The 18,269-nt window shown below is 36.8% G+C and overlaps 1 protein-coding gene across 1 annotated transcript in view; it reads left to right on the top strand.

Moving 5' to 3' along the window:
• Positions 1 to 18,269, top strand: part of LOC150101202 (E3 ubiquitin-protein ligase LNX-like) — an 82,218-nt gene that overhangs the window by 50,769 nt on the left and 13,180 nt on the right. Inside the window, exons 5-7 of the mRNA XM_090401733.1 lie at positions 3,796 to 3,922; positions 9,318 to 9,396; positions 16,875 to 16,905. Of these exons, the coding sequence (XP_090257859.1) occupies positions 3,796 to 3,922; positions 9,318 to 9,396; positions 16,875 to 16,905 (237 nt within the window). The remainder of the gene's footprint in view (positions 1 to 3,795; positions 3,923 to 9,317; positions 9,397 to 16,874; positions 16,906 to 18,269) is intronic.

Below are 18,269 nucleotides of genomic sequence, written 5' to 3' on the forward strand. Positions count from 1 at the left end.
AAAATTAAAGCTAAAAAATCGTGGTGCGAAATATATGAGGGGATTTTCAGAAAAAAAACTGAAAATGGTGTGACTTACCAAGAAGCTCCTACTCACTACTTTTGGCATCGAGAACAGTTTCTTTGTGTGCATCGTCAAAGTCATCTACCCAAATAGCGTCATCTTCTTTCCCATTATTTCAATCAAACGTTACCAGTAATTTACAAGACTTGAGATACGTAGAGCAGCTATTTAGTGCATACGATTTGTGCGGTATTAACAGAAGATCAAGCGAACCAAAGACAAATTAGCATTTCAATAGTTGAGTTGAAAAGAATTAGCATTACTTATGCTAATTCCCTTCAACCGAATTCCATAATATCTGAAACACATTCACTATATATTTTTTTTAGTTTTAACACGTTAACGACGGGGGGGGGGGTCAAGCAAAGCCATATGTTGCACCGGTAACATATGGTTTTTCTCGAGTCTATACAACAGTTTCTGTTGGAGGGGAGATGCGATTCATTAGTTAGTGCCGTTTTTTATCCCAGTTGTCTCTAATTGCACTGTTTGTTGAGAAATATGATTCCATGCGTTAATGGTGCATAGCCGAAAATTTCCACGTAACCCCCTCCCCCGAAAACCTTTCACGTATCCTCGTACCACACTTTGAGAAACACTGCCGTAATGAAATAAAACCTGTAACATCATCATACTCTTTTAGAAAAAGATTGAGAGTCCACCTCAAGGGACTAAATAATATTGACTTTTATTTTAAACGCATATTGTAGAAAATTACTCTAAATGTTATATTTCAATTATTTTTTGTATGTATTCGTGTGCCCTCATAGGTATACTAATTTAATTTTTAGTGACTTATCGCCTACGGCCCTTATAGCATTTTAACATTTTTCCGTTCTTTATTCCAAGTCTTTATTTCACTATTTATACAGTATATATATTGCTGATTTTACCAACACACACACACACACACACACACACACACACACACACACACACACACACACACACACACACACACACACAGTATGTAGTATTACTTTTAACTAATCTATTAATTATCAGTTGTATTGTTCTAAATACTTGCTGCATCTGTTTATATTTTTATTTGTAGTACTTATTTAGTTTTAATAAATTACTAAGAACGAAATGATAGTGGCAGAAGAAAAAAAAAACGTAGCTGAAAAATATGAAAACCCCCCATTCAATTCAAATACTAAAACGCTAAAATTTAAAACGAGCATTAATTAATTTTACCATTATTATCGGATTGATCGCAGCTTTCGGGTTAGCGCTGTTGCAACTATTTAAAAAAAATGGGAAAATCAGCAGTAATGCACCATAATATTCAAATTGTTCTAAGAAAAGCGCAAATAAAATAGATAAAAAAATAATTATTTTACGTTACAAGAGCCCCACAAACAACCCGACCTGTCATAGTCTCGAACTCAGAATCAAGTTATCATATTGATAACTTGTTTCTGAGTTCGAGACTATTTTCCTCTTCTGCCACATTGTCATACTGAACATTTTAATTTTTAATGAGTAATTTAAATGAGGACAGACGAGGCTCACCCTTTCCGTTGGTCCTCCTCATCTGTTTAACACTGGAATTAACTGCGAATTTTCAAAGCTGATAGTCGAATAAATCAGAGAACAATCACTGATTACTACTGAGCGTAGGGTTATCCCAATAGCAATTTCCCCGTGCCAAACGTAGAAGTACACTCGTTTACAAGTTTTTTGGAAAATGATGTCAATTCTTCTCTGCTCTTCGGATGGAAAAATTTGGGTTCGAATCCTAATAATGATGTACGGAATTTTATAAGGGATTTCAACTGCAAGTAAGTTGGCTTGTCGTTTATATTATTATTATTTTTTTTTTTATTCCTCAAAATAAAATGGAGGTGAACACACGTAAATTAACAGACTACAAACTGACCTCGTGGCCAATTGTCATTGAAATCTGTCATACGCTTGTGGAAAGTATGGTCCGTAGGATTGCTGCAGTCATCACAGCGAAAGGAGGCCCTACTTTATAAGGTGGGTGCCATGGCTGTTTTGTTCCTCATTCTATGGTGTCTGTTGACTTCTTTCCAAGTACTGTTAATCCTTGTAGTAATAAAAAATTAAGAAAATTATTTTGTTTATCACAACAGTCCGATTCATCTCCCCCCCCCCCCACAAAAAAGATAATATTCGTTTAGTGTTATTTTGGAATTACTCTCCACACCAGTATAGCTATGAGCCCAGCCTAACTGTGTGTTATATTTTCGTCGGTTTGTCTGTTTCGCAGGATGAAAAACGAGGATTTTCCTGCAAGGGAAAAGATTTCTATCTTCGTATGAGACCGGTTAACTCACCTTCGGTTGAAAAGATCTGATTAAAAGATTCCTTGCTTCATAGACAGGATTCGAACCCAGGTATTTGCAACCAAACGACATCGTCCGACTAAGTTCCGTAGCTTTGCGATATTTGGACTAGGCTTAGACCTCGCCGGCTTGAACTGCTTCTCAAAAATCGAGCACTGCGATGTGCAGATGTTTCATGATGGAAGCGGCCACGTGAGGTTTACATCACCTTCTCCCCTGCCAAAAGAGGAAAAATAAAATGCTGGCACAGTTAGGCAGCCATTTTTTTATCCGAGGCACTTGAAACGTAATCTCAAGAAATAATCCCGGAGCGTTTCGGTTCCCATAAACGGGCATCACCGATAGTCGAACACCCACTGCATTAAATTCAACTGCAGCGAGCCCCGGAATTGAAGTGACAGCACCCAACACCTTCGATATTATTTTTTCTTCCTTCGGTACAAATTTCTTCAGCGAAGAAAATGAATGGATTGTTTACATACTACTTGGATGCTCCTTAAGAGGATTAAAAAATCTTTCAGGTTTCCTTTCGCCATGTCATTTAAACTAATTAAAGTTCCGTCCCCCCCCCATAAAAAAAGGTATTCGAGTGAGTGTTTCAAAACGCCATCGTCATGTCCAATCGCTACATCTGAATCGCCGTGCAAATACAAACAAAAGAAAGTAATTAAAGATGCACGGCAATGCAAATTAAACCGTTGCAGCATTTCTTTCTATTGCCTCCCCCCATAGAACGCCAAATGAATATCGGAATATGAAATTTGAAAAGATTTCGCTCTGAATGAAGATCACAAGAACTGTTTGATTACGCTGATTGTACGTGGAGGCAGAGGGACACAAAAACTTCATTATTTCTGCCATCGGGGATCGAGACAAGTCAACATCCTTACTGTCAGTGCAATGCCAAAGCTCTTCCCTCGCAATTTCGAGAGAAACGAAGGCCACAAATCGGAACCGCAACTCATAAACAGCTCTCCTAAAGTGCTAAATAACAACCCAATCTGCTACGAGTAACAAGAAAGAAATTCCACAGCGGATTGTTCCCATTTCGCTGATCAAAGCAGTTCTCGATCTTCGTTTCAGTTACATTTTCTCCTACATTCGAACAAATGTTAAGACACTGAACCAAGCGACTCCAAATTGATAAACCGCCGCCGAACGAATACGACGGCGAATAATTTACCGACGGTTGGGTAAACCGAACCAAATTTCCTCGGGACAGAATTAAAAGCGGACCGCTGAAGTTTGGATTACCGACAAATTTTGACGCGAGTTCTGAAGTTACGGTTGCGTTACGATAGGGTCGTTATGAAGCTAATAAGCTCATTTAATGCTTCGCGTATTCCATTTAGAATGCAATCAGAATTCGTCTCGAATTTCCCCTTTCCTAATGACTTCTTTGTTTTATCCTTCCTTGCAGGTGAACGACGTTTCTCTACGTGATGTCAGCTCTACGGATGCAGTGAAATTCCTTCGTGAAGCTGCCTCTCCTGCAAGACTTCTGGTACTCAGGGAGAATCCCCAGTCGCTCTTCACAACGAACGAGAGTAAGATTTATTTGCATTTTCTGTCTAAAACAAGTCATTCAAACAACCTGCTACTGACATTAAGATTTTTACATAATCTTAATGTTGGCACGGAGTTGGGTATTTTGCTTCCATTGGCAAAGCGCATTATACCGAACGTTAATGCTAAATTACTGAATTCTCTATAAATAGAAACATGACAGTTCTTTCAGCTGCTTGCACTTCATAAATTTATAATAAGCAAACAAAATTAGAATTATTGTAATATATCGAATATTATAATACTTTGCACGCATTCTGTAAGCAGCAAGATTATGGCACTGTTGGCGTCTTTACTTTTATTAAAAATAACTTTTAAGATGATTTTTGAAATATTAAAAAATTTTCTTAATTTGGCTCTAATTGTTGAAAGTCGAAATACTTTACACCCATTAAAAGAATGGGAGAAGGATTTCTCGAAACAGTAATAGAAGATCAAGTTCCTGGAAAAAGAGGAAGGGGCAGTCTCACAATGAGAGGGGTGGGTGGTGTGTCCGGAGTAACTAATCTCCAGAGAGTTCAAGCCTCCAGAAAAGCATACAACAGCACCACCTGACGAGGACTGGTGTGACGCATTACTGAGGTAAATGTCAATCCAAGGAGAGATCTGATTCTATCTGGTGATGTGTGTGTTACTGAGGATGAGGGAAAGTGAGCTAAGATCCATTTTGCAAAGGAAAACGGAGAACTGCGTTTTGGCGGCATTGAAGATGACCTGGTGCATTAGCCGGGTTATATTAGCTCGGAACTCGGTGATAAACATCATCATTGATTCGACAGCCCTGCGTGGGCACTGTTTAGAAATTTCTGCCAGCCTTCCTTATTCAATGCCCAATTCCTCCAATTTTTGGCCCTTAAAACCTTAATATCTTGCATCACTCCATCTTCCAATTTTAATTTAGGTCTTCCAATTTTTCTTTTCCCTCCTGGCTCAGCATTAAACATCTTCTCAACTATTCTATTACTATTCATGCGTATAATGTGTCCAGTCCAACTTAATCTATTTATTTTTATGTACTTAATAATGTCCGGCTCATTAAATAATCTGTATACTTCATGGTTATATCCCCCCCCCAACACACACCATTCTCTTGTGTTGATCCAAAAACATATCTGAGAATTCTTATTTGAAACCGACCTAGCAATCTTGCATCTGCCATTGATAATACCCAGTTTTCAGAAGTAACACTGGTCTGTCTTACAAGTACTTTGTAAGACCAATGTTTTTCTTGAGATCAGATATGACTTTTAGGTGTTTCCTAAGTCCACAAAAGCATCTATTTGCAGAACGAATGCGTCTCTATATCTCAGTACTGATATCATTTTTTCAATTAACTTCTGATTCCAATATGTACAATTTAAAATTTATAGGAACTAATTTTGATTTGAGAAGTATTATTATCATAAATCTTTCTAGTTATTGGCATATACTTTGTTTTTTCTTAGTTAATCTGCAAATTCATCTTTGCTGCCTTTTCTAAGCTCATGAATGTTTCTTCCATTCCTCTTCGTGTCGATATCGTCTGCATACGCCATAATTTGTACTGACTTGTACAAAACAGTTCCCCTTTATTAATGCCAGCATCTCTGAAAACCTTTTCAAGTGCTATGTTAAACAGTATGCAAGCTAAGCCATCCCCTTGTCGAACACCATTTTTTATCCATATTGGATCAAACAACATGTTCTGAATTTTGATGCGACATCAAGTATTTCTCGTTGTAGCTTTAACTAAAGCAATAAGTTTTCGTGGAATCTGCAGTTCCTGCATTGCAATAAATAAGTTAGATCTGAAATCTATGAAAAAGGTGGAGTGTTTCACTTCCGAATTCATTGCATCGGGTGATTCACCTTTTTCTTCCCATAGAGGATGCAGTGGAAGAGTGGCAAGTCTGATGTACTAACTGCCTAAAAAAGTATAATTGGAGGACTCGACCCGTCTCGGACGGATGAGTAATGGAACGCGTTTCGGTTTGTTATTTATGAACAAAATTCCAACACAGAAAATGATTCACGTATATTGAGTTTATTTTTCTTGGTATATCTCAAAAGACTGATACATTTCTGAAGGAATCGTAAAAAAGATCATTTATTTTCCTATCAGTGATGTTTTTACGAATAGCTCATCTTTACAAGCACAAAATCTGAATTCCCAACGATGTCTTTTCCCACTTGGAACGAAAATCAACACTCGAAGAATAAAAATCTCCGAACTTGCAGCATTTAAGGGGAAGACGAGTTTAAACAATCTTTACGGCCGTTTACACAGAGAAGATAAACGACCAAAGTCGGTGGCAATGCTGTCGAGAGATGAATTACGAGGCGAGTAATAAGAACAGGAAATAAATTGCCTTCGGGAATGCCACCGTTAACGATTTAAAAATGAGACGGGCGAGGGGAAAAAGAATCTCTCTTTCTAATGGGGAGGGGGGTCAAACAAGGATAGAAAGAAAACTTGAAAAACTATTTACTACTAATTATTCCATTTTCGCTCATTCTAAAAGGCTGCAGAACGGATAATGCTCAAGTAAGCGTTATTTTTCTAATTCTGTCTCTCTCAGCACCAAACACGCCTTACTTTCTTCACAGAAACCAATCACGGCTTGTTTACGCATTTTGTCGACCATGAGCATCCTTTTCCGGAGTGCTGCGAAAACGTTCACCCTATCGTGCAAACTATTTATCATTAGGATTTTTGGAAGTACAGCTTAGACAGAAAACGATCTGAAAACAATTAATAATCTTAACAGCGTGAAAAAAAGGGATCCTCGAGCTAATTTATTTTTTTAAATTTTATCAGTAATGTAAAATATTTTTTAAGGTTCTCCGGACTGCGCCAACTTAGAAATTGTGTCAGAGAAGTTCCATATGAAACTGTGTAGTGTAATCTGCGATCGTACATTAACTAGTACGCATAATTAAGCCGGAAAATATACGTAAAAGTTGTGACATACCGATGCAGCAAAGCGGGGTACACCAGTGGACGAAAGAAAGTACTACTAGAGTACTGCATGCGCGAGAACTTGAGTTCGACCTATAAAAGAAAGACGGCTTCTGTTCTAAGCATGTTGAATATTTAAATCGAATCCTTGCTAACATGAGGAAAGAAACGTATGAAATATATTTAAAATAATCACTGAAGTTCCTGATATCGAGAAACTACTGTATTTAAAGCAGGTCAATAAAACATTCTCGGTACAACCGCTAGTGCAAATTATTTTTATTTACTTTCTTTTAATTTTATTTATTTTTTTGTCGACTTCTGTCAGAAATGTGCATTTTCTTCTCTTTTTTTTTGGGGGGGGGGCGCTCCTATTTTCCACTCAGTTTGCTTAAAACAAACCATCGCAGGAAACAAAACTAACTGACTTACACATATATAATCGTTGTATCGATTTAATTATGTTGATAATTGTATTGTAGTTTATTGGCATTGCGTATACCTTTTCGTTAGGTTTTATTCGACGTAATATACAAAGGATCATACACAAAAACGACAGGATCGCTCCCACCCAAAACAAACTGGCCAGGGAACATTCACATTTGCAGATGTTATACACCTCGGCTTATAGACGTAATACACTATCTTTCGCTAACCAACTAGCATTATATTAACCGCAAATCAGAAACAAAAAGTACAGGTACGATTTCAGTAAATTAAGGTTGGGATGCTGCACTTTCCTCTCATGTCCTTGACTGTGGGTTCATATCGGATTAAACGATTTCGTTTGCTTTTGAGCGTTCTCTTCACATGCAGACCAAAATGATAAATACTAGAATATTATGAACTGAATGAAAATATGCCCTAAAATCAAATAGTTTACAGTTTAAGACGACTTTCATGAAAAAAAAAGTTCCACAGATATGATGGTACTGCTGATATCAAATACCTTCGATGGAAAGTAGCACACTATTTGTAAAAGTCCACCTCCGTTGTTTCTCAATTTCATACGGGTGACAAACCATGCAGCAACAACAAGCAAAAGCAACTCGTGAATAATACTGGAAATGGTCAGGCTTAGAGTTCAACTTCCAGTAATATGCAATCATAAAGTGCAATATTAGAGGTCAGTCAGTCCGTGAGAGTGCAAAAGCAGAGCCCCGAGATCAACTGCTGCTGATGTCATTAAATGTGATGGTGGATTAATAACCCAAGAAAGAATCGTCTTCTTCCTATGGCTCTACAGCCGAAGTTGAGCCTTGGCCTCTTGGATTTGTCTTCAAAACCTGTCTGTCCAGGACCTTACAGATATTCCAATATGAGGTTGCCATCTTCACTGATGGCATCTATCCGTCTTGTTCTTGATTTTCCTCTTAGTCTTTTACCAAGAATTCCACCATTTATACTCTTGTTTTTGAATTTCATCATAATAGATACTGTAGGTTCTTTATAGAGTTCATATAAATCATGGTTGTATCTGATCCTCCAGAGGTCATTCACTGGGTCAAATATTTTTCTGAGAATTTTTCTTTGAAAAGCCGAAATCAAATTCTCTACCCTCGCCGTAAAAAGGAGAATATCACAGCTGTAGAGGTTTGTGCTAAAATCTTATATACTGAATTCTAAGGCTGTTTTTTTGTAGAATGGAAGGGGCTGCTGAGTATAAGCGAAATATCCCCAAAATAATGCTTGCTTGGAATTGCGTGGCGCCGAGCTCACCGTGAATGGATAGGGGATCGTTTGAAAGATTCGTGAGTTACGATGCTTGGTCTTTGAATCAAGGTACTGCAGCTGACAAGGTACTGCAAGAATGTATAGTCCAAGTGGGGATGGGCATTGGAGTGTTTTTCCTAGTTTGGACTAGTACCACTTCGTGTCCTTTAAAAAATAATTCTGTATTGCTTATGCTATGCAGTCTAATGAAATGACAGTAGAGAGCGCTACAATGTCTATTAGGGGGTTCGGTTCCGATCCGAATCCTACAGAGAAACATAGAATATTGCAGAATCTTAAATTTTTCATGACGAATTAGAAGGGGGTTGAGGGATAACTCGCCACATCTGACTTTACAGGAAGAGAACCACATTTTGGCGGTGGAAAAGGTCAAAAACACCCTCAAGGACTTCATCCAAATTTGTGGAAAACTGCCCAGAGAAATATACGATTGCTGCCAGAACCTGTAATGGATTTGTCAAATACTCAAGGGTATGGATAATTTGAGCAACACGGTGTGTGCTACAGAAAGATCAGCATGCAATTCTTTTAACATTCATCTTAATAAATACAAAGAACTTTAAGTTCGTAAATTTGTTGTGTAATACGTTATATTTTCTGTATTCATCTTTATTTTCTAATCATAACAAATAAAATAACCCAATTTGGTTATTTATCTCAACTTTCCTTTATAAATCGGCTTTACGTGCCATGTATCTTTTCAGATCCCTCCAAATTTATTACGGTTGAGTTGCGGAAATCCAGCATCAAGGACCAACTGGGAATTAGCATCATGCAGAGAACGTAAGTATAGATTTTGTTTATTAAATACAAATATTTGCAAGTATTTTAATTCCATTCTCTTAATTCGTAACACAGTAAATCCTTTTCACACTCTACACTGGCATGGGGAAGACAACCAACTTGGTCAGATGAGAAAATCTCCACTGAAGTCAACTTGGACTACTCGCCCACATTCACTCATTTTCAGTTTTTTCACGATTGTTATTTGGTCATCAAGAGCAAAGCGAAAAATTTCCCAATTCTACTTGAGAAAATGCAGACGCCACTGTTTCATAAGAAAGCACATTTTCGTCTCCTTTTCTTGAGGTAAATTTAAAACCACCGATAGATCAAAACACGACGCCTCTGCTAAAACCTCCGAAGTCTTTTGCGAACAGTTACTACCATGATTAAGAAGCTTCTGCAACCCAGTTCTTGGATAATGAAGTATTTTGCTTGGAACCATAGCATTCAAGTATTACAATATTTTATAAACAAAAGTTAGGTTGAGAGATGGAACTGATATTTGTTGATACATTTCTGCGCTTTTGCTTTCAATATTTCAGATAAAAAGATTTGATAACTGGATTCTATTCATAACAAGGACACGTTGCTATCTGGCCTGAGACGGTTTCAACAATCCAACTCCGAGATACAGAATATATTTTACCATCTCTTCATTTTCTTCTTTTGCGCATATACTGTGAGAAGTATAATTTATCAGTTTGTTTAAACAAATCTTCAATTCTTCGAAATAATTGTGAAGATTTACGACTTGCTAAAAGTGTGGTACTACGGCAAATGCATTCCATTAAAATTACGTTCAGTTGTGGAGAGAGAGAGAGAAAAAAAAGTTATTCTTCCAACTATTACACTTGCTCCATCACATACCAATCCCAGGATGTTTGAACAGATTGTTGAGTAATACACTTAAATTTTGAACACATGCCAGCAGCACTGCAACCTGTTAGACATCCGGACCCATTAATTCTCACTTCTTTTTCTTCAAATATTGAAGAAGTGCCAAATAAGTTTGTCGAAATGTGAATGTATCCACAAGAATACTGAATGACCATTTTTATAATGCATTACCTAAAAGATCATTCTCAGTTTGTAATAATTGATTTACATTAATATTTGAGGCTTGACGGATTGCGCTAGTTTTGAATCTGGCCCTTCAATGAAGGGACTGCAACTTGTGTAGCTACGTCGTGTTCTTAAAAAACGTGGCACTTTTAATTTATATTTTATATTTGTGTCCTGTTTTACTTTTTTCATTCAATTTTCTAACCCTCGTTCCTGACGATAAATAAGCAGACATTCTTGATCAACGATCGGAACTTAGAAGGACGTGAATGAACAAAAAATGACACGACGATGCGCGTAGTCGTTTCGGTAAATGTTCCCCCCGAACGAAAGGGTAGTTCAGAAGAAGAACACACCGAAATGGCCACATACCGTAATGAAACCAAGTTCTTATTTGTTCTGTCCTAATCGAATGTTTTGATTTCCAATACGTTTGTCCCATTTGTACTTCGTTGTAAAATTACAAATTGAAAACCTGTTCTCGTGATTTTATTTCAGCACATTTTAGGTTTAAAGATTTTGTGGCTGTTTCTCTATTCTCTTCTTTGGCGTGAGGAATTTATCACTCCTATTTCAAAGTTTTATATAAACCTGTCTCGATTTTTACACCATTTTTGTAAACATTCCAACCCAAAAAACTTACAGGAAAATAGGACTCAAAACGAATGCTCAAATTAATTTAGCTTGATTATCAATGGCATCGCCTTCAAATGAAACAAGGTTTGAAAGCTAGGAACTGCTCCAAGAAATATAATAATCGCTTAAGAATTTGTATGTTTTACTTAAAATAATAATAAAAAAATCTAATTAAAAAAGGCAAAATTGGGAATTTCTCCCCAAATTCGCGTTATCGGTATTAGTGTCGATCTGGAATATTAAACTGCATGAATTCTGAATACACTGGATTGAAAACACATCCTTAAAATCTCGTTACATAAAACACGTCATCAAAAAAAGAAAAAAAGGTGTGATCGTGAAGACACACGTTCGTTTTCTGAAGGTTGAAAGCGTGAGTTGCGGCATAACACTCGGGCCACTATTACACGTCACTTGTTTAATATTCCAAAGCGTTCAGGGAATTGAAGATGTAAACTACTTTCTAAATTAGAACGTTAAACAAACACATTCTGACCTAATGGTAACGCTGTAGTCATCGTGCCGCTATTGCTTTTCTGCTCGATGTGCGGGCACCCAAGTTTCTGTGCACGTGACGAAAAGTGATAGAAAGCAACTTTCTGAAATTGCACAGCCACCCTGAAAAATCACCCCCTCTTCCTGCATTTTTTTTTTTTTTTTTTCTTGGCGAAGAACTCATCATCGCGTGCTCTGATTTCTCCCTGTGATGGTCTAATTTTGTGCATCCTTCAATTATTCATAAAAATCTCATTGCTGTTGCAGCTGCCACAATCTGACTATTCTCTCTCTCTCTTTAACACTCCAAATTTCAGAACCATATGATCGTGTGGGGTGATCGTCACTTGATAATAAAATTTAGGTTGGGTTGCTTCCCCCCACTTTCTTTAGAATAATCATGCGAGCATTGATCGTAAGAATGGATGCAATTTCAAGGAAACGAAGAAGAGAAACAATTTATTCAATCTAACTTTTCTAGTAGTGTATATCAGATTTTAATGTTACAACTTCAACTGTTTTTTTTTCCTTCTCCCGAATGCGATGGTGGGTCAAGATGCCACAATATTCGCATCACCAGTGCGTTCACAGTTTACGCGTGTGTCCCAGAACAACAAAGAACTTTGTCCATTCTTCAAATACTCATTACTGCCTCACCGATCATCTAAATAAACAGCAGACTACTTTCCGTTTCGAGGCTATCTAACCTAAGGACCAGCATCGAGAAATTAGTTAAGAAAAAACATTTACATAAAAAAAACATCCAACATCTGCAAGCACGTGCGCATTTAAAACACCCAGAGCCACGAATTTTAACTGTCTAAAGATACACAGTGTTAAAGTCGAGCATCGACCCTCCCGAGATTGCTACGAGGGGCATTTCGAAAGTAATGTCTGTTGTAATACTTTTACATCCAAAAGAGTGCTTCAGTGAAAAAGTAAAAAAATAATAAAAAAAAAAAATTTAAGTCTACTTCTTTTCATATCTCTGAATATTATCTCCTTTCCTTTTAGTGCATTTTCTCCACCACAGTTGTACTACTACGACTCTGAAAGACTAAGCTGTTTGCGAAACCCTTTTCTCACCTGTGCATTTTCAAAATGGATATCAATTTATGTACATAAAGCAGACTTCAAACTACCTTTCGCTTTTTTTTTATTATTTCACTGACATCTTTTTTTGGTGTTTTCAGGAAGGTCCCTCATACTTCTAAATTTTATCTTCAACATAAATTTACAGAATAATTTTCCTGCGTAAAACTGTTGACGGCGAATTCGTGTATTATCTTCAGACTTCAACCAAAATGTCTCGAATGTTCAATTGTTTTTTGGTCATTTAAATGTTTTCACATTTACAACCAAAAATTTTTAAAATTAATTCACGCAAGCATTTGTACTGGCAGTTTTCTTCTGCTACACACTAATTTCGGATGTGAACGAAGCTTCCAACATGTGCATAAGGTTGGACGGCATCGCTTGACGCAGTTCAGATTGCATCTGTCTACTTCTCCACTAGTCAAGAAGCAAGCACTTGTCTTCGCTTCAATGTTTTCTGGGTTTACACGAATGCAAAGTAGGCCGAGGCTGTCTATTCTTGATTCACGTGATTGAATTAAAAGACTGAAAACAATAATCCAAACACTTGTACCGAATGGATCGCTGAAATATGGAAAAAAAAAAAGTTCGTTCCTTGGAAGCTTTCGATCCCCCTTTCCTCATCGGCCTCGATTTCTCAAGAAGTCTGCCAAGAATAAACAAGAATCACAGTATTTCACGGCTGGTTTTAGCGGAAATCTTCACTTAAGATAAGATTAAGATAAGATTATTATAAGATAAGCAAGAGATAAGAAGCATCTTATTCAATATCCGCCTCATGATCCAGTTGCAGTTTCTGTAATGTTTTGTCATTTATATTTTATTATATTGCTTTATGATTTTTACTCCGTGTTTCCCCTCTTACTTCGTTAGTTTTCGTGGTTGCTTGAACTTGTACAAAATGCCTAAATGTTCTAATCTTAACTCACGTATAATACTATTATTTAACTTTAATCCTTTCGTAATCTACTTAGCTTCCTCCCCACCTCTTAATGCCGTAATGTATGCTCTCACACGTGCTAGTATCGTATACTGAGGAAAAGCTTTTGGCTGGGGCCATATCCTTAATCTAGGTTGCTCTCATTCAAATGTATTAATCCTTAAAAAATTATTTTTGTAAACGACTGCGCCATTAAGGATCGTGTAAAAGAATTTTCTATCTTTCCTTTATATACAAGAGAATAATTTAGCTAAGTACGTAACCCTTAAATCAATTTTATCTCGAGCAACTCCGAATTACTCAGTCGTGGCTGTTACTTACTAAGGTCACACAGATTCGATTTGTTTTATGAGACATTGCATTGGCTAACAAAGATCAGGCAAGCTATTAACGAAACCAAACATGTTTATTCTAACTAAGACAATAAATATACAAGGGAAATAGGACATATCACGTGTCTGATTCTCCACTCATTCATTAAACAATTCACTTAAAGCATTAGGCAAAGAAATTATTATTTAACACACCCAGGAAGTCCGAGGACTCCATTGAGGGAAAGTACGTGCTCTACAACTCCGTCTTCACCATTCAATCACCAACTAACCGCAACTACACCAACGCCATCTACTGCCGACCACCACTGGTGGTATTTCCACAGATAATCACAAACATCCAAGCCCACAGCGAGATTCGAACCCGCAGCCTTTTGGCTGGAGAGCAGATACGCTATCCACTCAGCCAACCAGGCCGGGTTCACACTCAACTTACTAAACAACGTGGATGGATTTTTGCACACATAACCTTACTCTCATTACAAACAATAAAAAGCAAAATTATACTATACACGTTCTAAGCATTATATAACACAAGCACTATTCAACATTACAATATTCTATATTACACATTCAAACTGACTTCCAGCTTTCTGACCTCTTCAACACATTATGCCATTAGTTAAGTAGAATTAACATCTCTCGTCTGTACACACAATCTAGGCTATTAACCTAAAGCAATCTACTTCCAAGCTCATTAAATCATGTACAGTCCTGAATCAAAAAAGGGTTAAGGGGAATTCCGCTGGCTCCTTTCTTGTGCAACGGCTGTGATCGGGCACTATCCGGCGGTTGTCGTCTTGCAAATTCCTTCCTTGTAACTTGAATGCATTTTTTTCGTCGCTGTTAGGAACTTCGCCGGCTGCTACAATCAGCACGAACGTGGATCGGCACATTCGTCGAAGAATTTCGCGGAAGGATATGTTGTAATACTGCCAGCGAAGCTCCCCCATGATCTCCAGAACAACTGCTAGCGGGACCGCGACTCCAGGAAAGATTGCCACAGGAACAAAAAATGAGAGAGCCCTTTCGCCCCTCAATCTCCGCCTTTTATATCATTGGCCGTCCCTCCAAAAAATTCCCGGATTTATTGAAAGCGCCCTTATCACCCCCCCCCTTGCATCAGGTTTTGGCGGCAAAACTCATAACCCGGTGACCTGTGGGACTGTTGTTGACCTTCAGTTTACTAGCCTAATCCTGTCCGAGCTTTTTAGTTACAAGTGCTTGTGGTTTTACATTCAGTTATTCTAGCATTATGTTACAAAATTTAATACATTTCTAATTATATGTATTTTGATGGCCCATGTACAATCGATATAGGTGGAAAATATTTCTATTTGTTAAAAATAGAATTTACAGTTCTTTTTCACACTTCTCTTTTCCACTAGAGTTTATTTCGCGACCGGGAAGTTGTTCCATGGTTAAATTGTTTCTCAAAATTTTGCAATTAACGATGAACACTACAGAGATACATTCATCCACCTACTTTGTTTCCTTTGTATTTGTGAACTCTCAAATTGGATTTGCAGTTACTCTCCCGGTAACTGCAAATCCAATCCACTTTCGCCCATGACAGATTGCACTCATCTCTCTCATTTGAGACACTATTTGCACTATACAACCAAACTTATAGATATTCTATAAGTCCTAAATTCTTATATAAGGGTATTCTGATAACAAAATTCATGATAACGCGCAAGAAATAAGACATGAATTCATGTCTTATTTCTTGCGCGCGCACACACAAACCTTTCATTCTGATCGTATTTTATTAACGACATCCCACACGAGATCTTTCTTCTTGTTCATTGCAACCACAGCTCTCAGCACAAACATCGTCGACATCTCTTTCACTACCGCATTAGTTTACCTTTAAATGCATGCAAATCTGCCCAAATCTTGAACATTTTCAAATCAGGAGTGTTCTCTCTTAAACATTTTTGATTTCACGTAAAAGAGATCATCTGCACCAACCACCGATCCTTCGCAGATTCTCGTTTACACTCCTTCATGACGAAATTGTTTCCGCAGATGTTTACATGAATCACTGAGCATCATAATGTGCAATTAATTTTGTGACGCGCTTCTATTATCTGTGCACGGACTAATCTCCGTGTTCAGCATTTAATTCCAGACACACACCGGAAAATGATTTCTTCGTTCATTTAAACTTAATTATTTCTCAAAAACCACAATGTCATTTTTTTTTCCAAATTTAATTAATACATTTAACTTTTCCTTTCTTTTCAGCCCATCTGCAGTTTTTCTATTTATTATCAAAACCTTACTTTGAATGAGAGACATCAGCAACTGTTTTAGTTATATGCTCCTGGTTACTTTTGCAATTCAAATTTTGTAAAAAAAAAACTACGCCTACATAACACACACATTAGCTAATAAATGACATTTAGCAAGGCTGTGCTTTATATACTACGATATTTACATTTTCAAGCAAACTAAAAACCAGCAGACGATACGCTTCTATTTTAGAGAATCTTCTGCATTAGCGTGGTAAAAAATGCGGATATAATATTCAATACCTTCTAGATATTTAGAAGTAATCAAATATTATAAATCAGCATTAGAAATTGAATCTTATAGATTCAATGAACATGACGCAAAGTATAAGTTTTATGTTGCAAATTATTTCTTATTTTTTTTTTGTATTACATTTGTAGTCGTCTATGAACTTAGGCTTTCATTCTGAAAACAAAATGCATCAAGTCAAGTAATTATTGACAACTGCTATGTCGAACAGCTATCGTATTTTATGTTTCTGTTTTTCTAAATAAAAGCCGAGTTTATTATTTAATATAATAAAACCAAAATATTCTGCTTCAGTGCTCTAAATGGAATATCACAAAAGGCTTTTGTAGAACATTTTCGTGTTGGTAATTTAAACTTTTTCTTTTCAGGAATGGCAGAGGAGTGTTCGTCACGTATGTCGTAAGTATTGCAATTCGTTAAGTGAAATGATTCTTTTAATTAGCATTTGAGGATATTAAATTTTACATTTTAATATAGTTTTTATATTGTCGTAAATATTTCCGCTTTCTTGCCCTTGAAATGTTTCTTATTAAATGGAATGACCAGTATCATACTTGTCAAAGCGATTATCCCCCCGCCACACACACACACTTTTCTTTTAAGTGCGTTTCGCAAAATACGTGTTAGATTCTTATTATCTATCTGTACGTGGGATATCCCTTGGCGCTTTACTAGTGCAGTTTGTTTCTTTGTATACATATGTGCATACTCCAGATGATGACCTTCATATGAAGGTCGAAACGTCGAGTGTATATATTTTGGTTTATATTAAACCAAAGTTTTACTCTAACACGGCAGTTGTATCCATACTTTTTCGTAATGAAATGCGCCTTCCTTTTTCATGATAGTCTGATCATTTCGTTGCTTTAATGTAATTTATTACTAAAGAGTCAAATATTTCACATTTCTTTGAGATGATATACGCCGATTAATTTGATTCATGGCTTTGTGTGTTAAAATAATAATGTTAAGAATTCTCCCTGCATTTTTAAAATTACTGAAATGGTTAATGTGCAGTTAACAAATAACAAAATGTTAAGATTTTGATGTTGGGCGGACAAAGCCGAAAAGGCGATTCCCAGTACATATGACTTTAAAATGTTTTTAGATTAGTCGTATTTCAAGATCTCCTAGACAAAGTATTACCAGACCTGCAAATAGTTCCATGTCTGCCAATTAGACCTGCAAACTGTTGCTTGTGTGATCATTTTAGTCTCACATCAAGAATGATTCCGATTTTTTTTTTCTTCTAAGAAAAAGTCTGTTTCCACAGGGCTTACATCGCTGTACCATGTGAAACAATGGAATGCATACTACAATCCTAAAATGTCATTGGATTTCCCTGCAATTAGGGAAAATAATTCCTATAAGTAATATGCAAACATTACGGCCTAACACTTCACAGTTGATTGCAAAGTTCGATCGATATCCGTGCCTTATGATTATAGGGAAAAAGAGTTAACATTTGTCAATTATTTTAGGGCATACCATTAACTTTTTACAAATCACAAATGGTATTTGTAGAAAGTTAACAGCTGTCCCTACGTCAACTATCCTTAAGCAAACGAGAAAATCCAATTTTGTGAATGCTGAGGACATGATGTCTGTAATGTTTATGTCGAGAAGGATAAGAGGTTAAGAAAAAAAAAAGTGAAAATAATCGCTATTTAGAGTTACCAGACACAGTTAAGGTTATGAGGCCGATATATCACGTCTCTTATAACTGAGCGTATTCTCTGGCCGGATTGCCACTCTACGGAAGG

The sequence above is a fragment of the Typopeltis vanoorti genome, chromosome 12 (assembly GCF_054136105.1).
Source record: "Typopeltis vanoorti isolate ZY-2024b chromosome 12, IOZ_Tvanoo_1.0, whole genome shotgun sequence".
Classification (NCBI taxonomy): Eukaryota; Metazoa; Arthropoda; class Arachnida; order Uropygi; family Thelyphonidae; genus Typopeltis; species Typopeltis vanoorti.